The sequence below is a fragment of the Carassius carassius genome, chromosome 47 (genome assembly GCF_963082965.1).
Source record: "Carassius carassius chromosome 47, fCarCar2.1, whole genome shotgun sequence".
Lineage (NCBI taxonomy): Eukaryota > Metazoa > Chordata > Actinopteri > Cypriniformes > Cyprinidae > Carassius > Carassius carassius.
The window spans coordinates 2,109,881-2,132,134 of record NC_081801.1 but is presented as its reverse complement, the minus strand read 5'-3'; the positions used below and the strand labels follow the sequence as shown (position 1 = coordinate 2,132,134).

Below are 22,254 nucleotides of genomic sequence, written 5' to 3'. Positions count from 1 at the left end.
TCCATGTCTTGAAAATAGCAGTCTATTATGGTTAATTAAAATGTTAAGATTGTAAAATGTAAAATTGCCTTTAAATCGAATTAGCTTTAATAAAACTGCTGGAGGTCCTTTAACCCTCTCAGTCACAGAGACCAAATTAAAAGTACTAAAATGTGCATATTTTAGGTTTAAAATGTTTTGGGTCAGTCATATTCAGATGGTTTTTACTAAGATCATCACTGAAAAGTTTGAGACATAAATGATAAGAATAACACATTTCAAAGACAGATAGAAAAAGGGGAAAAAAGACTTTATGTTGAAGGAAAGGCAAAATGTCAACAGTTTTCCACAAATACAATGATTAAAACAACATTCATTTGTAAGTACATTCAAGGAAGAAAACGAAAAGCCAAGTGAAGAACACAAACACACACACACCAAGTAAATATTTCAAGGAAATAAAGACTTGAGTTGCTTTCCAGCACCCCGGTTCATCTTCTTTGGCCATCGTTAGGCACCCAATTCAGTGAAAACAGGTAGTAGTAGAGGTCCCTCTGACCTCTACTACTACTACGCTCTCTATTCCAGTTGGTCTCTGGAACTGCCAGTCTGCAGTTAACAAAGCAGACTTCATTTCATCTATTGCTACTCATTCCGGTCTCAACCTGTTGTGATGCTCGGACACTCTTCAAGACTTTCTCTTCTCTTCTTAATCCGCCGCCACCACCTCCTCTATCGACTCTTACAGCGGACGACTTTGCCGTTTTCTTCACAAATAAGACAAGAACCATCAGTGACCAATTCTCCACACCGCAGACTGAGGACAACTTCACAATGACAGACGCACACTCTTTCTCCTCCTTCTCCCCACTCTCAGAGATGGACGTTTCCAAACTTCTCCTGTCCAATCATCCTACTACTTGTCCACTTGATCCGATCCCCACTCACCTCCTTCAAGCGATCTCTTCTTCAGTCATACCTTCGCTTACTCACATTATCAACTCCTCTCTTCACTCTGGAACATTTCCCTCAGCATTCAAGCAGGCTCGGGTAAGCCCACTGCTCAAGAAACCATCTCTAAATCCAGCGCTTCTTGATAATTACAGACCAGTATCCCTTCTTCCATTCATTGCAAAGACACTCGAGCGAGCTGTGTTCAACCAGCTTTCTATGTTCCTTGTACAGAACAACCTCCTGGACAGCAACCAATCTGGCTTCAAAAGTGGCCACTCAACTGAGACTGCTCTGCTCTCGGTTACTGAAGCCCTGTGACTAGCAAGAACAGCTTCAAAATCCTGCTGCTCTTGACACCATTAATCATAATCACCAGATTCTCCTGTCCACCCTCAGAAAGATGGGCATCTCTGGAACCGCACTCCTGTGGGTTAAGTCCTACCTCTCTGACAGATCCTTCAGTGTGTTTTGGAGGGGTGATTTTTCTAAGGCACAACACCTTACTACTGGGGTTCCTCAAGGCTCAGTACATGGACCACTTCTCTTCTCATCTACATGACGTCATTAGGATCTGTCATTCAGAAGCATGGCTTTTCTTATCACTGCTACGCTGATGAAACCCAACTCTACTTCTCATTCCAACCAGATGACCCGATGGTAGCTGCTCGCATTTCAGCCTGTCTGAGTGACATTTCTAGCTGGATGAATGACCATCACCTTCAGCTTAACCTTACGAAGACAGAACTCCTGGTGATTCCAGCTAACCCATTGCTTAATCACAACTTCTCTATACAGCTGGGTTCGTCAACCATTACTCCTTCGAGGACAGCCAGAAACCTAGGAGTTGTGATGGATCATCAGTTAAGCTTCACAGACCACATTGCTACAACGACCTGGTCCTGCAGGTTTGCCTTATACAACATTAGGAAGATTAGACCCTTCCTGTCAGAGCAAGCCACCCAACTTCTTGTCCAAGCGCTTGTTCTCTCCAGACTGGACTATTGTAATGCTGTCCTGGCGGGCCTTCCTGCATGTACTGTCAAGCCTCTGCAATTGATCCAGAATGCAGCAGCAAGGGTTGTCTTCAATGAGCCAAAAAAAGCTCACGTTACTCCTCTCCTCATCAGGTTACACTGGCTACCAGTAGCCGCTCGCATCAAATTCAAGGTACTGATGCTAGCCTACAAGACGACCACTGGCACGGCACCAACATACCTAAACTCACTGGTTAAATCTTATGTGCCCTCCAGAGTTTGCGCTCTGCAAGTGAACGACGCCTTGTGGTGCCATCCCAAAGAAGTTCAAAATCACTCTCATGGACCTTTTCCTGGACTGTGCCCAGCTGGTGGAATGACCTCCCAATCTCAATTCGTACAGCTGAATCTTTACTCATTTTCAAGAAACATCTAAAGACTCATCTTTTTCGACAGCACTTAACCAACTAATACTAGCACTTTTCCTTTTCTTGTCTTTTCATTTATAAAAAAAAAAAAACCCTGGCTATGCGTTCTGTACAACACTAACTGAGACTTGTCATGGCACCGGTATACTGTTGTTGTTCTCTTGTTGACCTGACTGCTTCTATTATTCTCATTTGTAAGTCGCTTTGGATAAAAGCGTCTGCTAAATGATTAAATGTAAATGTAATGTAAATGTAAACATTCTACACATAAACCTTTATTGTTTATTAAATTATCTGGGTGTAAAATACAGCAGCTGTTGTTTAAAATAACACCCCCCCCCCCCTTCACCTTCTTTTGTCTTCAATTTGTTTTGTTTTTAATCAGTAGTTACAGGAGAAATTAATCCTCTATCAGGAATTGTACCATAAATTAATATAAAAATCAGAGCATCTGTTACTCTCAGTCTGTAAGTCTTTCAGTGAATCTTTAACAATTACTTCAAATATCAATAATCTTCAGATGGACCAACGCGATTCAAATACGGGACACATATTTCATAATAAAATGAAATAGGAACAAACCCTTTTATGTTTATATTTAATGAGCACAATCCTGGTTATTCAATTAACAGTAATAATCAGGCAAATAAATATATGTTTGGCAAGTTATCATTAAGAATTATATCTTTGCATCCGAGTTGGTGATTATGGTATATCTCCCTCAGGTATATCATTCAATGTTGATATTTTAAATACCTCTACATTTCAGATTTCATATAAATTACATAAATTTTTTTTTTTTTTTTACAAATGCACTACATTTAAGCTAGTTTACAACAACTATTATTATTTTTATAAAAAAAGAGAAAATTAACATCTGTGTGTGTGTGTGTGTATATATATATATATATATATATATATATATATATATATATATATATATATATATATATATATATATTTATTTTTTAATAAGTAAAGTGCAAGACACCCAACACTAGTCAATATGAGGAGGAAAGAAACACTATAACGATCGTAATTTCACAAATGCCTCTTGTGCACAATTTAGAAACATGGTCAAGTTTTGTAAAGGCTCAGCAATTTTGGGATTGTTGTAGACATTTCATGCATATTCAGTTTAAAAATGACCAGAATTTCCCTTTTTTTCTTAAAGTTTTAGTGCATTTATTAGCTCCTTTTGATTACTAATATATCTTTTTTGCAGGTCATGAATGACTATATGTTTAAGCCAATCAAAAGACTTGGAAGATGTTGTTTGGTTGTTTGTTTGTTTTGAATATTTCTCATGGGTTGAAGACAATTTAAACTATGTATACTTAAAAAAAACAATTATACTGTAGTATAATATTGTATAGAACAAATAATTCAAACAAAAAGTTCCACTTTAATTGCATCCATGAGTGTAAAGGAATATGCATCTTTGCATCTTTTTGATAGTTTTGTTGAAGGAGCTTGAAGGACTGAACTTAAACTGAGTTAATGCACATGTATGAAATTAACATTGATCATTCCTACTCACCTAATAATGCTCTCCAACTGTGGCCTGTTTAACCCAATACCACTGCTGTATTAAATTTATAATACTTAATGAATATCTATATAACAGAATAGTATAATTGGCTATTTTAGTCCTTAATATCGATGAAGGACAAAAACAAGGTATAGAAGTATGATGAGAAGACAGAAAATATAACAAACCAACAGGCCAACATGTCTTATTAAACATTGCTCTGATGAACACTGTGACTAATATAGCACAGCTAATGTGATCCGGACCACGACATCCTGTTTTACTCTTGAATGATGCACTTCCTGTGCTAGTCTCTCTTCGAAACGCTCTCAAACTGCCCAAATGTGCTGAGAGATTTACACTGAAGATCACATCAGTCTCGATTCTCTCTCTTCCTTGTGTTCAGCGCTACCCGAGATTCAGTGCAAGACTTTATTTGGCCACTGGCACAAACACAAATGCTCAACGATAGGGATGCACTGATATAAAAATTTTGCACGATACCGATAACCGATTGTTTTTATTATTATTATTTGAAAGCCGATAACCAATATGTCGGCCGATAAGTCTATATCCAAATTTGTATATACTTTTTAAGAGCCTGATTATAAAAAAGTTCTCATCATTAAAAGCCACATCCCAAACACTTCAACATAAGCAGCCTAATTTGAACAGTGTATATTTTAAAAATAGTTTTACTCTCCCATTACCAAATTTCATCATCAAAAGTCTTACAAATAAATGAAATAATGCATAAATAATGCAAACAAGTCTTCTCAACTCAAGTGTTTCTGAAGGGAATAATGCATTATTTATCGCCTTTAAGATGTCGGTCAAATTTTCTTAACGGGCCGATACCGATAACAGAAAATTTAGCATTTATCGGCCGATACCGATATGGTGGCCGATATATCGTGCATCCCTACTCAATGACATGCAAAAATCTGCAAACAAACAAAACCTAGCATTTGGACGCAGGAGGATTCAGAAGAGCGATTCAACACCAGGCTGCATGTTTAGCTAAACGATGGTTTTATTTAGTTCCTTCTTGGGTTCTTCAGAAATAGAGCATTTCTGAAGCAAAGGTGTCTAAATAGCAGCACTGGATATTCAGTGGCAAAATTTGCAGAAGAAACGATCAAGAAAAGACCTCGGTTGACCTCAGGTGAGTCAGCAGTGGTTAATCTGTCTAAAGCTAAGCGAGACCTAGACCTGTCAGGTCTAGATTAGGATTGTGCACCTCAGTCCTGCTGTCCACTGTTGGCTTGGCAGGGGCTCTTGGGTAAAGCTCCATTGGTCTCAGGTAGACTGTCGATGCCCAAGTAACCCACCAGGATGTCCGCTCGTCTGTGGGATAGACTGAGGATGTCTTCGGCCAGAGACAGGACGGACGTGAAACGCACCTTGTCATGGTCAAACATGTCCTTCAGATACTGAACAATCTGTTGCTGTGGAGACCAAAGGAGAAAGTGTAACCACATTACACTACAGCAGACTAATAAACCTTCATTAAAATCAGATTTAGATTCAGTGTTTTTGAATCAACTGGATTTTAGTGGTTGCATGAAGTCGGCAAGGATGCGTTAAATTGAACAAGTGACAGTAAAAGATATTCATTACATTTATTTATCATTCTATTCATCGAAGAATCTTGAAAAATAAAATGCATCACCGTTTCAACAAAAACTGGAAGCAGCATAACTGTTTTCAACATTGATAATAATCAGAAATGTTTCTTGTGCAGCAAATCATCATATTATTCTGATTTCTGAAGATCATGTGACACTGAAGACTGGAGAAATGATGCTGAAAATACAGCTGCACATCACAGGAATAAATTACATTTTATTATATATTCACATAGAAAATAGCTTTTTTTAATTGTAATAATATTTCAATTTTCTTGCTGTTTTAACTGTATTTCTGATCAAATAAAAGCAGCCTTGGTGAGCAGAAGAAACTTCTTTCAAAAACACTGAAAAAACCCAACCTTCTGAACGTGTTTGATTGTTTTTTTTTATTTGAAATCAAACGAACCTCATTTTTCTTTACAATAAATGATACTTCATTGCTTTTATTAATGTTTTGAGAGAGAGATAGAGAGAGAGAGAGATAAACAGATAAAGTAAAATCTGTATTTTTGTCTTGTTTTCCAGTGCAAATGTCTAAAGAATTTATTGAGAAGCAAAATGGCATTAATAATAAGTTTTTATGAGAAATTGCTCAAAATGAATCGAGTTTTATGATTAAAACTAGAAAAATTATCAGTTCATGTTTTCATTTTGCATCTCAAGTAAATGTGTCTTGATTTAAGGATCTGTATGCAACATTTAAAGCCATGCCTTTATGACTCTTTAAGGCCTTAATTTTTGTAGCAGCGTGAATTTGAAGACCTTTTTAAGTTCTGTCTCTGTTCTCGATCTGATCAGGCATCAGTGTGTCACTGAGATCAGATTAGCATCAGATTATGTTCTGCTCTGGATTACAGGTGTTTCTGGATCACCGGGAGGTTTATTTGAGGTATAACGGAGGATCGTGGTCTAGAGGTCTTACCTTGAATACGGTGCACACCTCACTGAGGTGCTGTGGGGGGCCCAGAAACCCGAAAGCCAGAACTGGACTCACATGTTCAGAGATGGCATAGAAATGGGCAATAAAACCATCAGGAACCTGAGCAACAAACAGAAAACAGGTTGGTGTGGTCTGATTCTAGATCATATAAAGTCATGTTTTGTTTTGCACACTCACCATTAGCAATCTCCTTTTGGCTTTTAGCACGGACCAACAGGCTGTAGCCAATGCCTTATGTGTACAAAGAGACACAGAACGATTAATACAGTGACAGATCAAGTTAGTTGTTTAAAGCACCAGAACAAAGATGGTTTCTGCAGGACTGGAGAATAACAACACTTAAGAAACAATCTTATTCTCCGTTTTGGCTCTAAATGAAACGTTAGTTCTCAGTTTTTGTCTGGACTGGATTTGGAGCACTAACATTTGCGTACCGTCTTTTTAAAACTGTCCGAGAGCCACCGGTTCCTAAGAACGGCCACCACTGAAGACGGAGGACTTTCCAGATCTTCAAACGCATCCATGAGGATAAAGTCCAGCACCATGTCAAAGAAGTTCATACAGACAACCTACAACAAAGTCAAAGGTCAAACCACTACAAGGCCAAAGAGAGAGCCTTTTGTCTTATTAAATATGCCTGACCCTGGAGCACAAAAGCAGTCTTAAGTCTCCGGGGTATATTTGTAGCAATATCCAAAAAAACACTGTATGGGTCAAAATGACAGATTTTTCTTTTATGCCAAAAATCATTCAGATATTAAGGAAAGATCATGTTCCATGAAGATATTTTGTACATTTCCTACTGTAATTATATTAAAACTTCATTTTTGATTATTAGTATGCATTGCTAAGAATTCATCTGGATACATTTTAAGGCGATTTTCTCAGTATTTAGATTTTTTTGCACCCTCAGATTCCAGATTTTCAAATAGTTGTATCTCAGCCAAATATCGTCCGATCATAACAAACCATGCATCAATGGAAATATGATTTATTCAGCTTTCAGATGATGCATAAATCTCAATTTTGAAAAAATGTACCCTTATGACTGTTATTGTGGTCCAGGGTCACATATTATTATAGTATTTATTAATATGTTAAATTATTAATTTGAAACTTTGTTGTGTTTAAGTTACCTTTTTCATCTAATATTTATACTTTATTTGATTTCAACTTTATTTAGATTAATTTCAGGACTTTTGAGTTAACAATAACAACAGTGGAACAGTCGAAAAAACCAGCTTGAAATCGGACATCAACACACACAATATCATTTAGCCAACGATTAAAGAAAGATTGACAGATGGACTGATAAACAGGACAAACCCCTCGTCCTTCCAGCTCCATCTCGGTGACGGGCCACGTCTCTTCTCTCTGTGTGTACTGCAGCATGTCTTCATAACTCTCCAGAAACGCCTCCGGACTCTAAACATTCACACACACACACACACACACGAAAGTAGCTAATAAATCTCATTTCAATCTAAAAATCAACAGATAAAAATGTTTTTAAAAATTGTCTCTAGTCTTATAAAAAGCACAAAGTTTTTTAAAATAAAAACTACAGTCAAAAGTTTGATAAAATTAAGTCACCAAGGCTGCATTTGTTTGATGACAAAACAATAAAAACGGTAATTTTGTAAAATATTATTTCAAATTAAAATCTAATTTAATCCTTTGATAGAAAAGCTGAATTTCCACAAAAATATTCCGCAACATTGATAATAACCAGAAATGTTTCTTGAGCAGTAAATCATCATATTATTCTGATTTCTGAAGATCATGTGACACTGAAGACTGGAGCAATGATGCTGAAAATACAGCTGCACATCACAAAAATAAATAACATCTTAACAGATATTCACACTGAATATCAGCTATTTGAAATTATAATAATATTTCACAATTTTAAATGTATTTTTCAAATAAATGCAGCCTTGAAGAGATTTCAAAATAATAAAAACATTTGAATTATTCCATTCATTTGTGAAGCACCTTGTTGGCTTTGGCCAGAAGTCCCGATATTATCTGCTTCCCTGCATCCATGAAGAACATCCTGTGCGTCTCATCCAGCAGCAGCACCTACAGATACGACAAGCACACACAGATCTCACCAACAGACCCGTTCCCCTGTGTGTGTGTGTGTGTGTGTGTGTGTGTGTGTGTGTGTGTGTAATCGTGTGTGAGAGTGTGCTGACCTGGAAGGCCTGGCGAACGCAGTGCAGTTTGGCGAGGAAGTCCTCATCGCTGTAACACTCCAGAAGTTCGGTTCTGTAACAGAGGCACAAAAACAACACAGAGTGTGTTTTCCCATCAGTCCTTGCTCCCTGAGCTACAAAGGAAACCCTCCAATCCCAGAGGAGAATGATGTGTGAGGACATCTGTACTGTATGTGTCCTGTCTTAATTTAGAATCAGTGCTAATGGAGTGGATGGAAGGGTCTTAAAAACTTCACCAATTTAATCAAGTTTCAATTTTCCTGGATTCCATTTTTTTAATTAAAATTTTTATTACATTTTAATAAGCAAAAATTATATCAAATCAACTGAATTCTTAAACATTTCTCTATTTAATTTATTGACAATAATATTTTTTATAATAATAATTATTTAGATTTTTTTTCAGAAATGTTATCATAATTTCTCTGGATTCTGTGTTTTATGATTTAATTCAAACATGCCATCAAAAACATTGATAATTGAATGAAATAAAATAAAAAAGTAAAAATAAATTGTGTGACGTTCCTTCAAAAATAAGAAATAATATATTTTATTTTAAAAAAAGAATAATAATAATGAATAAACTGAATTATTATTATTATTATTATTTCACATTGGTCAAAAATATTGTGATTATATATCAATACAATAATAATAATGTAAAATAAAATTATTATTACTGCAGCCAAATTAAAATATTACACAAAATAAAAAAAAACTACTATTATAATATTTCAATGTAAAAAAAAAAAAAGAAATAATAATAATAATAAGAAGAAGAAGAATATTAATAATATATATATATATATATATATATATATATATATATTTAAATTAAATTAAAAAAAAATGTATGCATTTAGCATTGCATTCAGGCTAACAATGTTTTCCTAACATGTGTTCCCTGGGATTCGAACCCCCAACCTTGCGCAATGCTTTATAATAATACATTTAATTTATTGTAACCAAACTACTATATTACTAATTATGAATTACAATTATATACACTAAATAAATACTTAATTTCCTCATAAATAAAGAAATCAAGACTTGACCTCATTTTCAAATGTTAAACCATTTATTATAATCTAAAAATAGGGATATTAAAAAGTTAAAATACTACAAAAGTGGAAGTGGCAGTAGTATGTAGTGTGCAGGATTTATTGAGGGTGTCAGTGTGCAGCACCTCAGCGATCTACAGGCCACGCCTCCATCCTTCACCAAACCCAGGGCTTCTTCATACAGCGCCGCCGGCTTCAGCGAATGATACGTGTCCTCTCGAGAGAACACCTCAAACAACTACAGAGATAAAGAGGGAAGTGACATCATATACATGCAGGAGAAAACACACATATGTGTGAGTGTGAGTGTGTGTCCTGACCTCAGCAGCAGAGAAGAACGAGTCGTCTGATGTGACTGTTGAGGCATCGTCGTCTCTGACAGGATGGGAGCTCCCAAGTGTGGGCAGGATCAGCGTAGCTTCACTCTCTGCACACAAACGGCTTGGTTTAGGAAGCTGAAAACACTCCTAGCTGACGTCAGCATGTGTTTGTGTATGTGTGCATCTCACCCAGGTCAGCCTGGAGGACGTCGGCCGGGATAGTGCTGCCGAAGTCTTCCTGTAGGTGATAGGCTCGGTGCAGAAGAGACTCGAGCTTCTCCGCAAACTGATGATTATGAAGCTCAGGCTGGAAATCAAAAGGTGTGTTTTTATTTAGCAGTGCTTGGCATTCTTCTGCAGGGCAGGGACTTGCCATACGAATAAGAGATATTCACCGAGTGACGCTCCACGAGTTCTGCCCCCTGCGAGCCGAGACTGTGTGCTCCAGATGCACAGGAATCAGCTCGGTGTCTGACGTTTAAAGCCAGTTCCCATTTGCGCAGGGCTTCCTCAAACAGCTCCATACCTGCAAGAGGAAGATCAACATCAGCTGCACACATGCAAAAGTAATGGACTAATTTATGGCAAGAGTGCACCTCAAAAACCTACATCATATAACAGGAGTTCTGACCTTTGTCTTCTTTGTTGCCTTTTTCTCAGAATCATCAGAAATGATCTCAAAATTTATCCTTTGAAACCCATTTTAAATTTAAACATTGCAATACCATGAAAATGGTACAACAAAATCATGTTACAAAATATTTTCAGTCATATAAAAAAATTAAAAAATTTGGGTTTTTTTCATGCAATTTCAAGTCTATATTCAAAAATGTGACTGACAGTTAAGAGGTTAATTCTTGTTTTAACATTTTTAATATTTGAAAATGTGCATTTAAATTTTAATATACACTACTGTTCAAAAGGTTTTTTTTTATGTTTGGTAAGTCACTTATGCTCATCAAGGCTTTATTTATTTAAACAAAAATACTGTAAAAACAGCACAAAAAAAAGAAATATTATTACAACTTAACATAACTGTTTTCTATTGTAATATATTTTAAGATGTAAATTATTTCTGTGATGCACAGCGTTATTTTCAGCATCATTGCTCCAGTCTTCAGTGTCACATGATCTTCAGAAATCATTCTAATATGATGATTTATTGCTCAAGAAACATTTCTGATTATCAGGATTCTTTGATGAATAGAAAGTTCTGAAGAACAGCATTCATGTGAAACATGCTTTTACTTTTGATCAATTTAATGTGTCCCAGCTGAATAAAGGTATTCATTACATCCAAAAAACTAAATCTCACTAACTTCAAACTTTTGAATGGTAGTGTAGAATGTGAAAAAGTATGTAGCATGGAAAAAGAGATTACCAATGAGATAGAGGTTCTCAGCATTGGCATCCTCCCCGACTCCAGACTCCTCTTCCACTGGCTCCGCCTCCCACGGCATCCCAGTGTTCACTGATTGGTTGGGAGAGGAGGGGCCTCGCATCTGAGGCGGATCCAAATGAAATGTAAACTCTTTAATAGGAGTTTGCTGACTAATAAACAGGAAGACAGTGTGTGCAGCTCTAAGGTTCACGCACCGAAGCGATGCTGTGTGAAGAGCTGGAGTGTTTGCTCTGTGTGAGAGACGAGACGCCGCTGAGAGTGTCATTACTGCGAGTGCTGGGACTCATCATCTGACGCCCTGGAACCGACCCTGAAAACAAACATAAACAAACCACTGCTAATGTATAGGGGACAAATCATAATAAAACTGGATCAATGATTTTGATTCTCTAAAGCAGCCTAATTCATTTCATGAATATGAAATTATGTGCATTGATACAATTTTTATTTAATATTGTAATATTTTATACAATTATGAACATTAAACCATTGCATTCACTCAAAGTAGCCTTATTAATTTAATAAAAAATAGTCACAAAAACTAATTTATGTTTTTGGTGCAATAAACCTAGACTACAGTATAATTTCATATTTTTTCAAATTTAGAAAATTATATATTTTTTTACATTTTACAGTACAATATGAAATTATGGACATTAATAATAAATATTAATTTATTTTAATATTACAAAAAATACCCACACAATTATTCAAATAAGCCAGACTATTTTTTTTAAACCTGAAATTATAGTTTTATATTATAATAAAAAATTACAGACATTAAAAAAAATCTAAATACTGGAACATTCACTTATAGTAGCCTAAATCATTTAATGAAAATGGTCACAAAAACTAATTTACGACTGTTTGATAGACTGTGGTTCAAGAAACCTTGAATAACATTCTAAATATATATATTTTAAAGAATACTAAAATTTAAATTGTATATTATAATATGGAAGTTAAAAATTAAAATACTCAAAAGTGTCCTGATTAATTTCATGCATATGGTCACAAAACCAATGTATACATGTTTTGGTGCAATAAAAACTGACTAAATTAACAATTTTATATTATTTAATATTTATAAAATTATAATTTCATATTATTTTATATTGTAATATTAAATTATGGGCATTAGAAATGTAAATACTCACACATTCACTCAAAGTAGCCTGATTAATTTAATGAAAATGGTCGCAAAAGTAATTTATGACTGTTTTGGTGAAATAAAATCATAATTTTCTAATATTTTATATTATAACAGAAATTTATGGACAAATAAAAAAAAATAATAATAATATCCTTGCACATTCATTTAAAGTAGCATGATTCATTATAAATATAATCATTACCCTAAAATGATCATAATATAGTTTATATTATAATGTTTGATTTCAAATGAAAATACTGCAAATGGGTAAACCTCAGCCTCTTTAAGAGCAGAATATGTGAAAACGCTCACCTCTCTTGAGCGAGGCTGGTCGGCTGGTTCGGATCAGCTGTTCTGGGATGCCCACAGGTTTCTTAGCTTCTTTACTGACGATCTGCTTCCTCTTCCTGCTCCGTCTCTTCAGCTGATGTGCGGTCAGAGCCAGAGCCACGCTGCCCACAGCCGTGGCAAACAACACCTTCTTCAGACTCGGACTCAACTTCATCTGAGAGAATATAGACTGAGAAAACACAGATGAGATCGAGAGAAGAAGATGGGAATCAGATATTATCGGTTTTCACTTTGCATTTATCATATATATATATATATATATATATATATATATATATATATATATATATATATATATATATATATATATAAAAAAATTATATATATATATATATATATATATATACATACATATAAACTTACTGAAAACATCAATAAATTGCATAATTTAAGACTGAAATGTTATTGTCATTTTTTCAAAAATATCATTTTAAATTACAATCATTTATATTATATTACAAAATTGTGGGCATTAAATTAAATTCAATTAAATAAAAAAATTGTGGGCATTAAATAAAATAAAATATAGTAAAAAAAAATGTGGGCATTAAATAAAATAAAATACAAAAAAATTGTGGTCATTAAATTTAATTTTAACAATTGTGGGCATTAAATGAAATAAAAAAAATTGTAGCCATTAAATTAAATTAAATAAAAAAATTAAATACACATTCACTCAAAGTAGACTAATTAATTTCATACAAATGGTCACAAATTTGTAAAAACATGTTAAAAATCTGTGTAATTACTTATAAAAACTAAAAACTATTAAGAATGTTGGTAACTCAAATAAAGCATAAATAAAAAAAATACATATTAAACGAAACCTTAAACTGAAAAAAATGAAAAATCTGTACAAATAAGTATAATGTCATGGGTATGACACAGGTATTACAAGGAGAGGGTGACTTATGAGGACATAACCCATGTCCCCATTTTTCAAAATGCTTATAAATCATACAGAATAAGTTTTTTGAGAAAGTAAAACTGCACAAAGTTTCCTGTGAGGGTTAGGGTTAGGTGTAGGGCCATAGAATATACAGTTTGTACAGTATAAAAACCATTACACCTATGGGATGAACCCACTTTTCACAAAAACAAACATATGTGTGTGTGTGTGTGTGTGTGTGTGTGTGTGTGTGTGTGTGTGTGTGTGTGTGTGTGTGTGTGTGTGTGTGAATGTGTCTCTCTGTGTGTGTGTAGCTGCAGAACAAGAAGAGAGGCGTGTGTTTTGTGTTGTGTACCTGTCCAAAGGTGGAATACAGGAACACAGGTATCTCAGCCACGGTCATGGCCAAGGCCTGCATGATGGACACGCCCTCGGCGCTTCTGATTGACATCTCAGCTCCGCCCCTCCCTCAAGCAGACGCTTTCACATCCGAGTCGCTCCACACAGATCCTGGAACAGCTGGAGCAGGACTCATCCACAAACAGAGCTTTCCATTATATTACATTACCTTTGCCTTGGAGACAATGAAAACAGGTTCATACTGTGGTTTAGATGAGAAGCTTTGCTTATATAAACAGACCGACATGCAAAACATGTCTCAATATTAACAATTTAAAGAAGACATTTAGTTAGACGCCTCATATTCTAACATTTACATACAACAAAAAAAATTTAATGTGATCTATAAATAGCTGATAAATTGATTTGATAATCACTTTGATATTGAATATCTCAGCTCTGATCACTTTAAAAGCTTTAAGAGATTAAGCTTAAGCACACTTCCCCTCCAAATCCTCATTACTATAAAATGAAAAAAATATTAATATATTATCATAAATATATACACAAACTGTTGCATGTCCTTAGCAGCTGCACATTAGCTTAGCTCAACACACACACACACACACACACACACACACACACACACACACACACACACAGACAGACAGACAGACAAGGCAGATTCCAGTAACATAAACATTTATATATATTTTTAAAGCGGAGCTAAGATCAGACACACCATAGCAGCTTTAAACGCAATACTCAGAGTGAAATAGCACACTCACTTTCTCCTGGTTTGGAAGGACATTTTCATTCCGCATTGCACATAATAACCTTTGATTTCCTGATGGGCAGGGCAAAGTTTTGAGTTACAGCGGAAAGACCCAATAACAGCTTCAGAAGGCTCACCGGTAACCAATCGGATAAGAGGAGGGAAAGACGCAACGCGTTGGTTATCCAATGGCATCAACAGGCGCGACGCGACTCTTACACTAAATAAACTGAGAGCATATTTTATTAATATTAATAATAATAATAATATATTTCAAAATATTAAGATTACGTGTAATACACATTGTATGATAAAATCCACAATATTTATTATGTGGTACTTAGTCCACAGTAATCAAAAGTCGAAATAACGCAAATTAACAAAACAATATTTCATACATTTTCGCAGTTCCGGTTGCCATGATAAACGGTAAAATGCCGATGATTAAGTATGATTTTTTTTAATTCTAAAATCTCCGATATTTTAGTTAGATCCGGAGTCATTTACATCTCTAAATACCACGTTTAAATAATTAAATAAATGTTTTTCCTTAATACTTTTTTTGCTACGTAATCCAAAATGTATTCTCTTATTTTCCAATTTAAGTAAACTACTATCTATCTATCCATCATCCATCCATCCATCCATTTGTCCATCCATTTGTCCATCCATTTATCCATCTATCTATCTATCTATCTATCTATCTATCTATCTATCTATCTATCTATCTATCTATCTATCTATCTATCTATCTATCTATCTATCTATCTATCTATCTATCTATCTATCTATCTATCTATCTATCTATCTATCTATCTATCTATCTATCTATCTATCTATCTATTGTTGTTGGTATTCCTCCAGCGTCACACTCAGAGGCGGAACTAAAGTCTCATCAGGCTTTTCCTCTCGGACCGTAAACATCAGCGTGCCAAGGGAAAATGTAAGAAGGCTAATCTTAGAGCTAATTATGTTGTTATCTGTTGTTTTGATGATGTCCATCTACTAGTACGCGATTACAGTTAAGGCACATACAATCATTAAGCAATGGCTTGTATAATGATTTCGTGTTGTGTTTATTGTCGTACCGCTGCGATAAAAGTTCATCATTGTCAGCAGCTTTGTCACTGTAATCAAAAGCCACAGTAGTGATACTTATATATATATATATATATATATATATATATATATATATATATATATATATATATATATATATAATTATTTTTTTTTTTTAAATTTTCACATATGTGTGTTCAGTGATTACTTGCTGGAAGAATATTATTATATAATATTTTCTAATATATTTTCTCAGGAAAATGAGGATTTGCTTCCCAGTTCATCAGCTGGGTTGGAGCTTCAGCCTCAACAGGACATGAAATCCCTGGTACAGTAAAAAAAAAAATTATATATACATACATACATATATTTATATAAAATACTGACTCTGAATAAGGCTGGCTCCCATCCTTCATTCCTCAGAGGTTTCCCTGGATCTGCCTTGTCCTCTTCTCTGTGTGTCTGCTGCTGTGGTACAGTCATGTGATGAGGTCTGGATTTAACATGAAAACAGGTCTGCGTGGTTATGTGAGGGTTCAGCTCAACACTCGCTCAGCATCACATGTGAGCTGCATTCCAGCTTTGACCCTTTGAACAATTCAGTTTGAAAGAAATAGCTCACCCAAAAATGATTATTTCAATTTGCTGAAAATATTCTCAGCCTCAGGTCATCCGAGAATAGGATAAGTTTGTTTCTTCATCAGATTTGGAGAAATGCAGAATCGCATCACTTGCACATCCTCTGGAGTGAATGGGTGCCTTCAGAATGAGAGTCCAAACAGCTGATAAAAACATTATAGTAATCCATACCACTCCAGTCTTATTCTGACGGCCCCCATTCACTGCAGAGCAAGTGATGCATTGCTACTGTACATTTCTCCAAATCTGATGACGAAACAAACTCACCTACAAACCCGATTCCAAAAAAGTTGTGACACTGTTCAAATTGTGATTAAAAAGGGAATGGAATAATGAACAAATCTCATAAAACTTATATTTTATTCACAGTAGAATATAGATAACATATCAAATGTTGAAAGTGAGACATTTTGAAACGTCATGCCAAATATTGGCTAATTTTGGATTTCATGAGAGCTACACATTCCAAAAAAGTTGGGACAGGTAGCAATAAGAGCCCGGAAAAGTTAAATGTACATACAAGGAACAGCTGGAGGACCAATTTGCAACTTATTAGGTCAATTGGCAACATGATTGGGTGTAAAAAGAGCCTCTGTGTCTCTCAGAAGTCAAGATGGGCAGAGGATCACCAATTCCCCCAATGCTGCGGCGAAAAATAGTGGAGCAACATCAGAAAGGAGTTTCTCAGAGAAAAATTGCGAGGAGTTTGAAGTTATCATCGTCTACAGTGCATAATATCATCCAAAGATTCAGAGAATCTGGAACAATCTCTATGCGTAAGGGTCAAGGATGGTAAACCATACTAGATGCCCATGATCTTCAGGCCCTTAGAAGGCGCTGCATCACATACAGGAATGCTACTGTAATGGAAATCACAACATGGGCTCAGGAATACTTTCAGAAAAGGCATGTGGCATGGGCAGCTTACACATCTGGAAAGGCACCATCAACGCTGAAAGGTACATCCAAGTTCTAGAACAACATATGCTCCCATCCAGACGTTGTCTCTTTCAGGGAAGACCTTGGATTTTCCAACATGATAATGCCAGACCACATACTGCATCAATTACAACATCATGGCTGTGTAGAAGAAGGATCTGGGTACTGAAATGGCCAGCCTGCATTCCAGATCTTTCACCCATAGAAAACATTTGGTGCATCATAAAGAGGAAGATGCGACAAAGAAGACCTAAGATAGTTGAGCAACTAGAAGCCTGTATTAGACAAGAATGGGAACATTCCTATTCCTGAACTTGAGCAACTTGTCTCCTCAGTCCCCAGACGTTTGCAGACTGTTATAAAAAGAAGAGGGGATGCCACACAGTGGTAAACATGGCCTTGTCCCAACATTTTTGAGATGCATTAATGCCATGAAATTTAAAATCAACTTATTTTTCCCTAAAAATTATACATTTTTTCAGTGTAAACATTTGATATATCATCTATGTTGTATTCCGAATACAATATTGACATTTGAAACTTCCACATCATTGCATTCTGTTTTTATTCACAATTTTTACCCTGTCCCAACTTTTTTGGAATCGGGTTTGTACATCTTAAACGGCCTGAGGGGGGAGTACATTTTCAGCAATGTCTTATTTTTAGATGAAATATTCCTTTAAGGTGCACACATGCTTTTGTATTTATAATGTATTTCCAGTTCCTGGACTTCCGCTGTGGCCGCTGTGCTGTAGTGTCCAGCTCCGGGCAGATGCTGGGCGGTGGACGGGGTCAGGAGATCGACCAACATGACTGTGTGATCCGGATGAACGTGGCACCCATCGTCGGGTTCGAGGCTGATGTGGGGAACAGGACCAGTCTGCGTGTGGTCTCTCACACCAGCGTGCCACACCTGCTTCGGCAGCAGGGATATTTCTTCGGGCCAGAGGCGGGAACTACATACGTCATCTGGGGCCCTGAGAAAAACATGAGGCAGGACGGAAAGGGGAAAATCTATAATGCACTAGTGATGCTGGCCAAGAAGTATCCACATACAAATATCTACACCGTCACCAGAGAAAAGGTTCAGTACTGTGACAGCATCTTTCAAAACGAGACGGGCAAAAACAGGTTACTCTTCCTCTCTTCTATCATCATTATTATGTAGAAAAGCAATTGTGAATGTAGTTAATTGATGGCTTTATCTCTTGACAGGATGAAATCGGGGGCCTTTCTCAGTACAGGGTTTTTTACCATGATTCTGGCTCTGGAGGTGTGTGACAGTATTCTGGTTTATGGAATGATTGACGGATCTTACTGCAGGTGAGTTCAGTTGTTTTAGGTTAATTTGTTAAGAAAAAACATTTTTGCATTGCTGTTAATTATGGAGCTGACATTATGTATATAGAATAGCATATCATCTATACAAAAAACAGTTTACAGAATTAAAGGTCTGTAGAATTTTACACTTGTATTTATAGCTTAGTATATTATATAACCAGTGGATTCATATTTTGAGGCGGATATTACTTTTATTGTGTTATTACACACATATAATATAATTTTATATATTTGTATATTTATAATTTATGTCAAAGTGAATATTAATTTTATTAAGTTTATATATATATATATATATATATATATATATATATATATATATATATATATATATATATATATATATATATATATATATATGTATATATATATATATATGTATGTATATATATATATATATGTATGTATATATATATATATATGTATGTATATATATGTATATATGTATATATATATATATATATATATGTATATATGTATATATATATATATATGTATATATATGTATATGTATATATATATATATATATATATATATATGTATATATATATATATATATATATATATATATATATATGTGTATATATATATATATATATGTATATATATATATATATATATCTATATATCTATATGTATGTGTGTGTGTGTAAATATACAATTATTTGAAATGAATATAATGATTAAATGAATATACTTATTAATTATGTGTAATTTGTCACATTTATAGAAAATACTAAAATATAGAATATATTTATAGACATGTTTAAGTTTATAATTAATAATAATTCATAAATAATTTACGGTATATAATTTATACTGTATACTCTTTCGCAAACTTTAAAAATAATAATTTACAGAATTAATGGACTGTTGGATTTTTCATACCTGTTTATGTTTACACTTATTTATAGCTTTATATATGATGTAATCAACAGATTCATATTTTAAAGTGAATATAAATGATTTTTTTTTTTAAATAACTATATGAATAAGTTTGTTTTTGTTTTTCTGAGCAAAAAATAAAAACGATACATTTTCCCCTGATTTACAGAAGAGATCCACTGAAATGTCATTCAGTGGAACGATCTTTTCAGGCAAATTTACTACAAAAATCACTTTATGACACATTAAAAACTAATTACTTTCACTCCGAATACTAATTAGTTATAATTAGTCTAAATGTTTTTTAAATCCTAGGTTTTGCACTTTTGTCAGAAATAGTTTTTTACTCATTTAAAAGACATTCAAATTTAAAATGCTCCCTTATTATTTTATGTATTTGAATATGTAAACGTCAGAATAAGCATGTTCTTAACATCTTTACATACATTTTGTAAATATATAAATATTCAACCAAATTTTGACATTTATTCTCCAAAAACATATTAAAGTAGACTCTTTACTTTAATGTGCTTTCTATGAACACGCTTGTACATTTATTTTGATGCATCTTTGACCCACATAGAGAAAGAGAAGCTGAGTACAAAAACAGGCACAATTATTTAGAAAATGCATGTTTTGTTATGAATTTAACATCCTGGACAAATCAGAATCTCTTAAGTGTTCATGCATTTTTGCAGTTGTCTTTTGTAAAATGACATTTCTTCACTAACCTCTGTTTTGGTTTGATTATAGTAACGCCAACCACTCGTTTGTGCCGTATCACTACTACGAGCCGTCGCGTCTGGATGAGTGCCGCATGTACCGCGCTCACGAACACGCCAAGAGGGGCGGCCATCGCTTCATCACAGAGAAGCTGATCTACAGCCGCTGGGCGTCTCAGGGGAAGCTGCAGCTCATTTATCCACCCTGGCCACCGCAGGAACATCTGCAAGACTAGTTTCAACCAGGTTTGAAGCAGGTCAGGCTTCAGAAAACCTTTTTCCTTGCAATTTCAGTTTATGCTTGTATCAAAAAAGCATTGTTGAGTTTGCTGTTTGAATCATGCTGCTTTGCCGTTGTTTATTCAGCACGGTTCATGATTCTGTGTAGTATTCTCTTCATAACAACGAGCCTTCTGCATTATTGTGTTGCCGACAAAAATGCGCCTGTCAGTTTGTTCGTTTGTTAGTCTGATCTCTGGTTTACTAGCACTTTCTATGGTCAACCACTGAAACAACTAAAGCTTAAATGACATTAAATTGTATTAACGTCACACAATACCTCTTATGTCAAACATAAATATCTGAATCCATGCATTTCCTACACACTGATAACCACTGTAGACCACTGAGTGAGTTTCTATCCCTCCCTAAAAAATCCCTAAAAAAAATCATACAAAATCACTAATAATGTATGTCAATGATATTATATAATCTATGATATAAATGCTGTAAACTTATAATACTACATGGGATCACTGCAATCCTTTTTTTTTTTTGCAGTGTTAGATGTGGTAATATTTTATTTGCATTAGTTGAATCTATATTATAATTATTGATAAGTAATACTAAAATAGGTATTCATTATTTGGAATGTTTTCTGACACTGATGTTTTTATTATTAACACTGTGATTTCCTAATTTTTTATTGTTTTTAAACATTTAACATTCTCATCAACAAAATGATGTCCACATTGTTTCAAGAAAGCTCAGCTTTGCTTTGACTGCACTTTTTATTGTATTATTTTATGCGTCATTTTTAATGATTTCACATCTAACCCAAAAGGGTTCATTTCAATTTTAACTGACTGAAAAGGTACTGTGCTTTTATGATTATATATGTTTATTTTTGTATTTATTCCAAAGTGCATAATGTTACTGTGGAACCAAACTCTATTATTTTCGATATTTCAATATTGCATGTATGTGTTTGCTTAAGATGGCTTTAGGTGCTTGTCTTAGCAGTGTTTATTTCATATATTAACCCAAGAAAACTAACTGTATTTGAAAATGAATATATAATGAGGTCAAATTATTATATTCAATTTAATGTGTATTTTGTTTGACATTACATTGTGTCTTATTTTCAACTACACTTTATTTGATGCCTAGCCTAATACAAGTTATGTGTTTCCAGTGATTTTTTACTTTAAATTCACATGTAAGAGATCCTTACACACATAATTTGGTGAAGATTACAGTGTATTCCTGTGGTGATGGTTTCACCTGTGGTGACTCAAGTTTAGGCCTTTTTTGCTCTGTATTTGAAATTTACATTGCCAGTTAATAAACTAAGCATTACTGTAATTTAATGTGTATGTGGTTTGTATTGCCTTATTTATTTAGACCTTTTTTGTTCATGCATATATATATATATATATATATATATATATATATATATATATATATATATATATATATATATATATATATATATATATATAT

At 34.4% G+C, this 22,254-nt stretch overlaps 2 protein-coding genes across 4 annotated transcripts; one reads left to right on the top strand and one right to left on the bottom strand.

Moving 5' to 3' along the window:
- Nucleotides 1-4,875: 4,875 nt before the first annotated feature.
- On the bottom strand, nt 4,876-15,047 carry LOC132130498 (mitoguardin 2-like). The gene is made up of 16 exons (XM_059542217.1): nt 14,960-15,047; nt 14,188-14,406; nt 12,905-13,112; nt 11,634-11,749; nt 11,419-11,539; nt 10,433-10,563; nt 10,227-10,344; nt 10,038-10,144; nt 9,843-9,955; nt 8,636-8,708; nt 8,433-8,519; nt 7,764-7,862; nt 6,872-7,006; nt 6,615-6,668; nt 6,420-6,536; nt 4,876-5,314 (listed from the first exon to the last, which is right to left on the bottom strand). The coding sequence occupies exons 2-16, from the start codon at nt 14,281-14,283 to the stop codon at nt 5,108-5,110; spliced, it is 1,782 nt and encodes a 593-aa protein (XP_059398200.1). The 5' UTR covers nt 14,284-14,406; nt 14,960-15,047; the 3' UTR covers nt 4,876-5,107.
- Nucleotides 15,048-15,817: 770 nt separating this feature from the next.
- On the top strand, nt 15,818-20,953 carry st6galnac4 (ST6 (alpha-N-acetyl-neuraminyl-2,3-beta-galactosyl-1,3)-N-acetylgalactosaminide alpha-2,6-sialyltransferase 4). 3 transcript variants are annotated; one of them, XM_059542298.1, is made up of 6 exons: nt 15,818-15,889; nt 16,262-16,333; nt 16,429-16,569; nt 18,305-18,714; nt 18,799-18,906; nt 20,564-20,953. In XM_059542298.1, exons 2-6 carry the CDS (start codon nt 16,322-16,324, stop codon nt 20,766-20,768), a joined length of 876 nt encoding a protein of 291 aa, XP_059398281.1. In that variant the 5' UTR covers nt 15,818-15,889; nt 16,262-16,321; the 3' UTR covers nt 20,769-20,953. The 3 variants fall into 3 exon arrangements, with proteins under 3 accessions (XP_059398281.1, XP_059398284.1, XP_059398283.1); XM_059542300.1 differs by lacking the exon at nt 15,818-15,889 and adding an exon at nt 15,896-15,967; XM_059542301.1 differs by lacking the exon at nt 16,429-16,569 and having other exon boundaries at nt 15,865-15,889.
- Nucleotides 20,954-22,254: the final 1,301 nt, after the last annotated feature.

What these genes read in the sequence shown, in the direction of transcription:
- st6galnac4 (XM_059542298.1), top strand. An exon ending in ACACTCGCTCAGCATCACAT is followed by an intron (nt 16,570 to 18,304) that starts GTGAGCTGCATT and finishes ATGTATTTCCAG; the next exon opens with TTCCTGGACTTCCGCTGTGG. An exon ending in ATTGACGGATCTTACTGCAG is followed by an intron (nt 18,907 to 20,563) that starts GTGAGTTCAGTT and finishes GTTTGATTATAG; the next exon opens with TAACGCCAACCACTCGTTTG.
- LOC132130498 (XM_059542217.1), bottom strand. Translation starts at nt 14,283, where the DNA reads ATGTCAATCAGAAGCGCCGAGGGCGTGTCCATCATGCAGGCCTTGGCC. An exon ending in TGAGAACCTCTATCTCATTG is followed by an intron (nt 10,564 to 11,418) that starts GTAATCTCTTTT and finishes TTCCTCTTGCAG; the next exon opens with GTATGGAGCTGTTTGAGGAA. An exon ending in GCGTTCGCCAGGCCTTCCAG is followed by an intron (nt 8,520 to 8,635) that starts GTCAGCACACTC and finishes TCGTATCTGTAG; the next exon opens with GTGCTGCTGCTGGATGAGAC.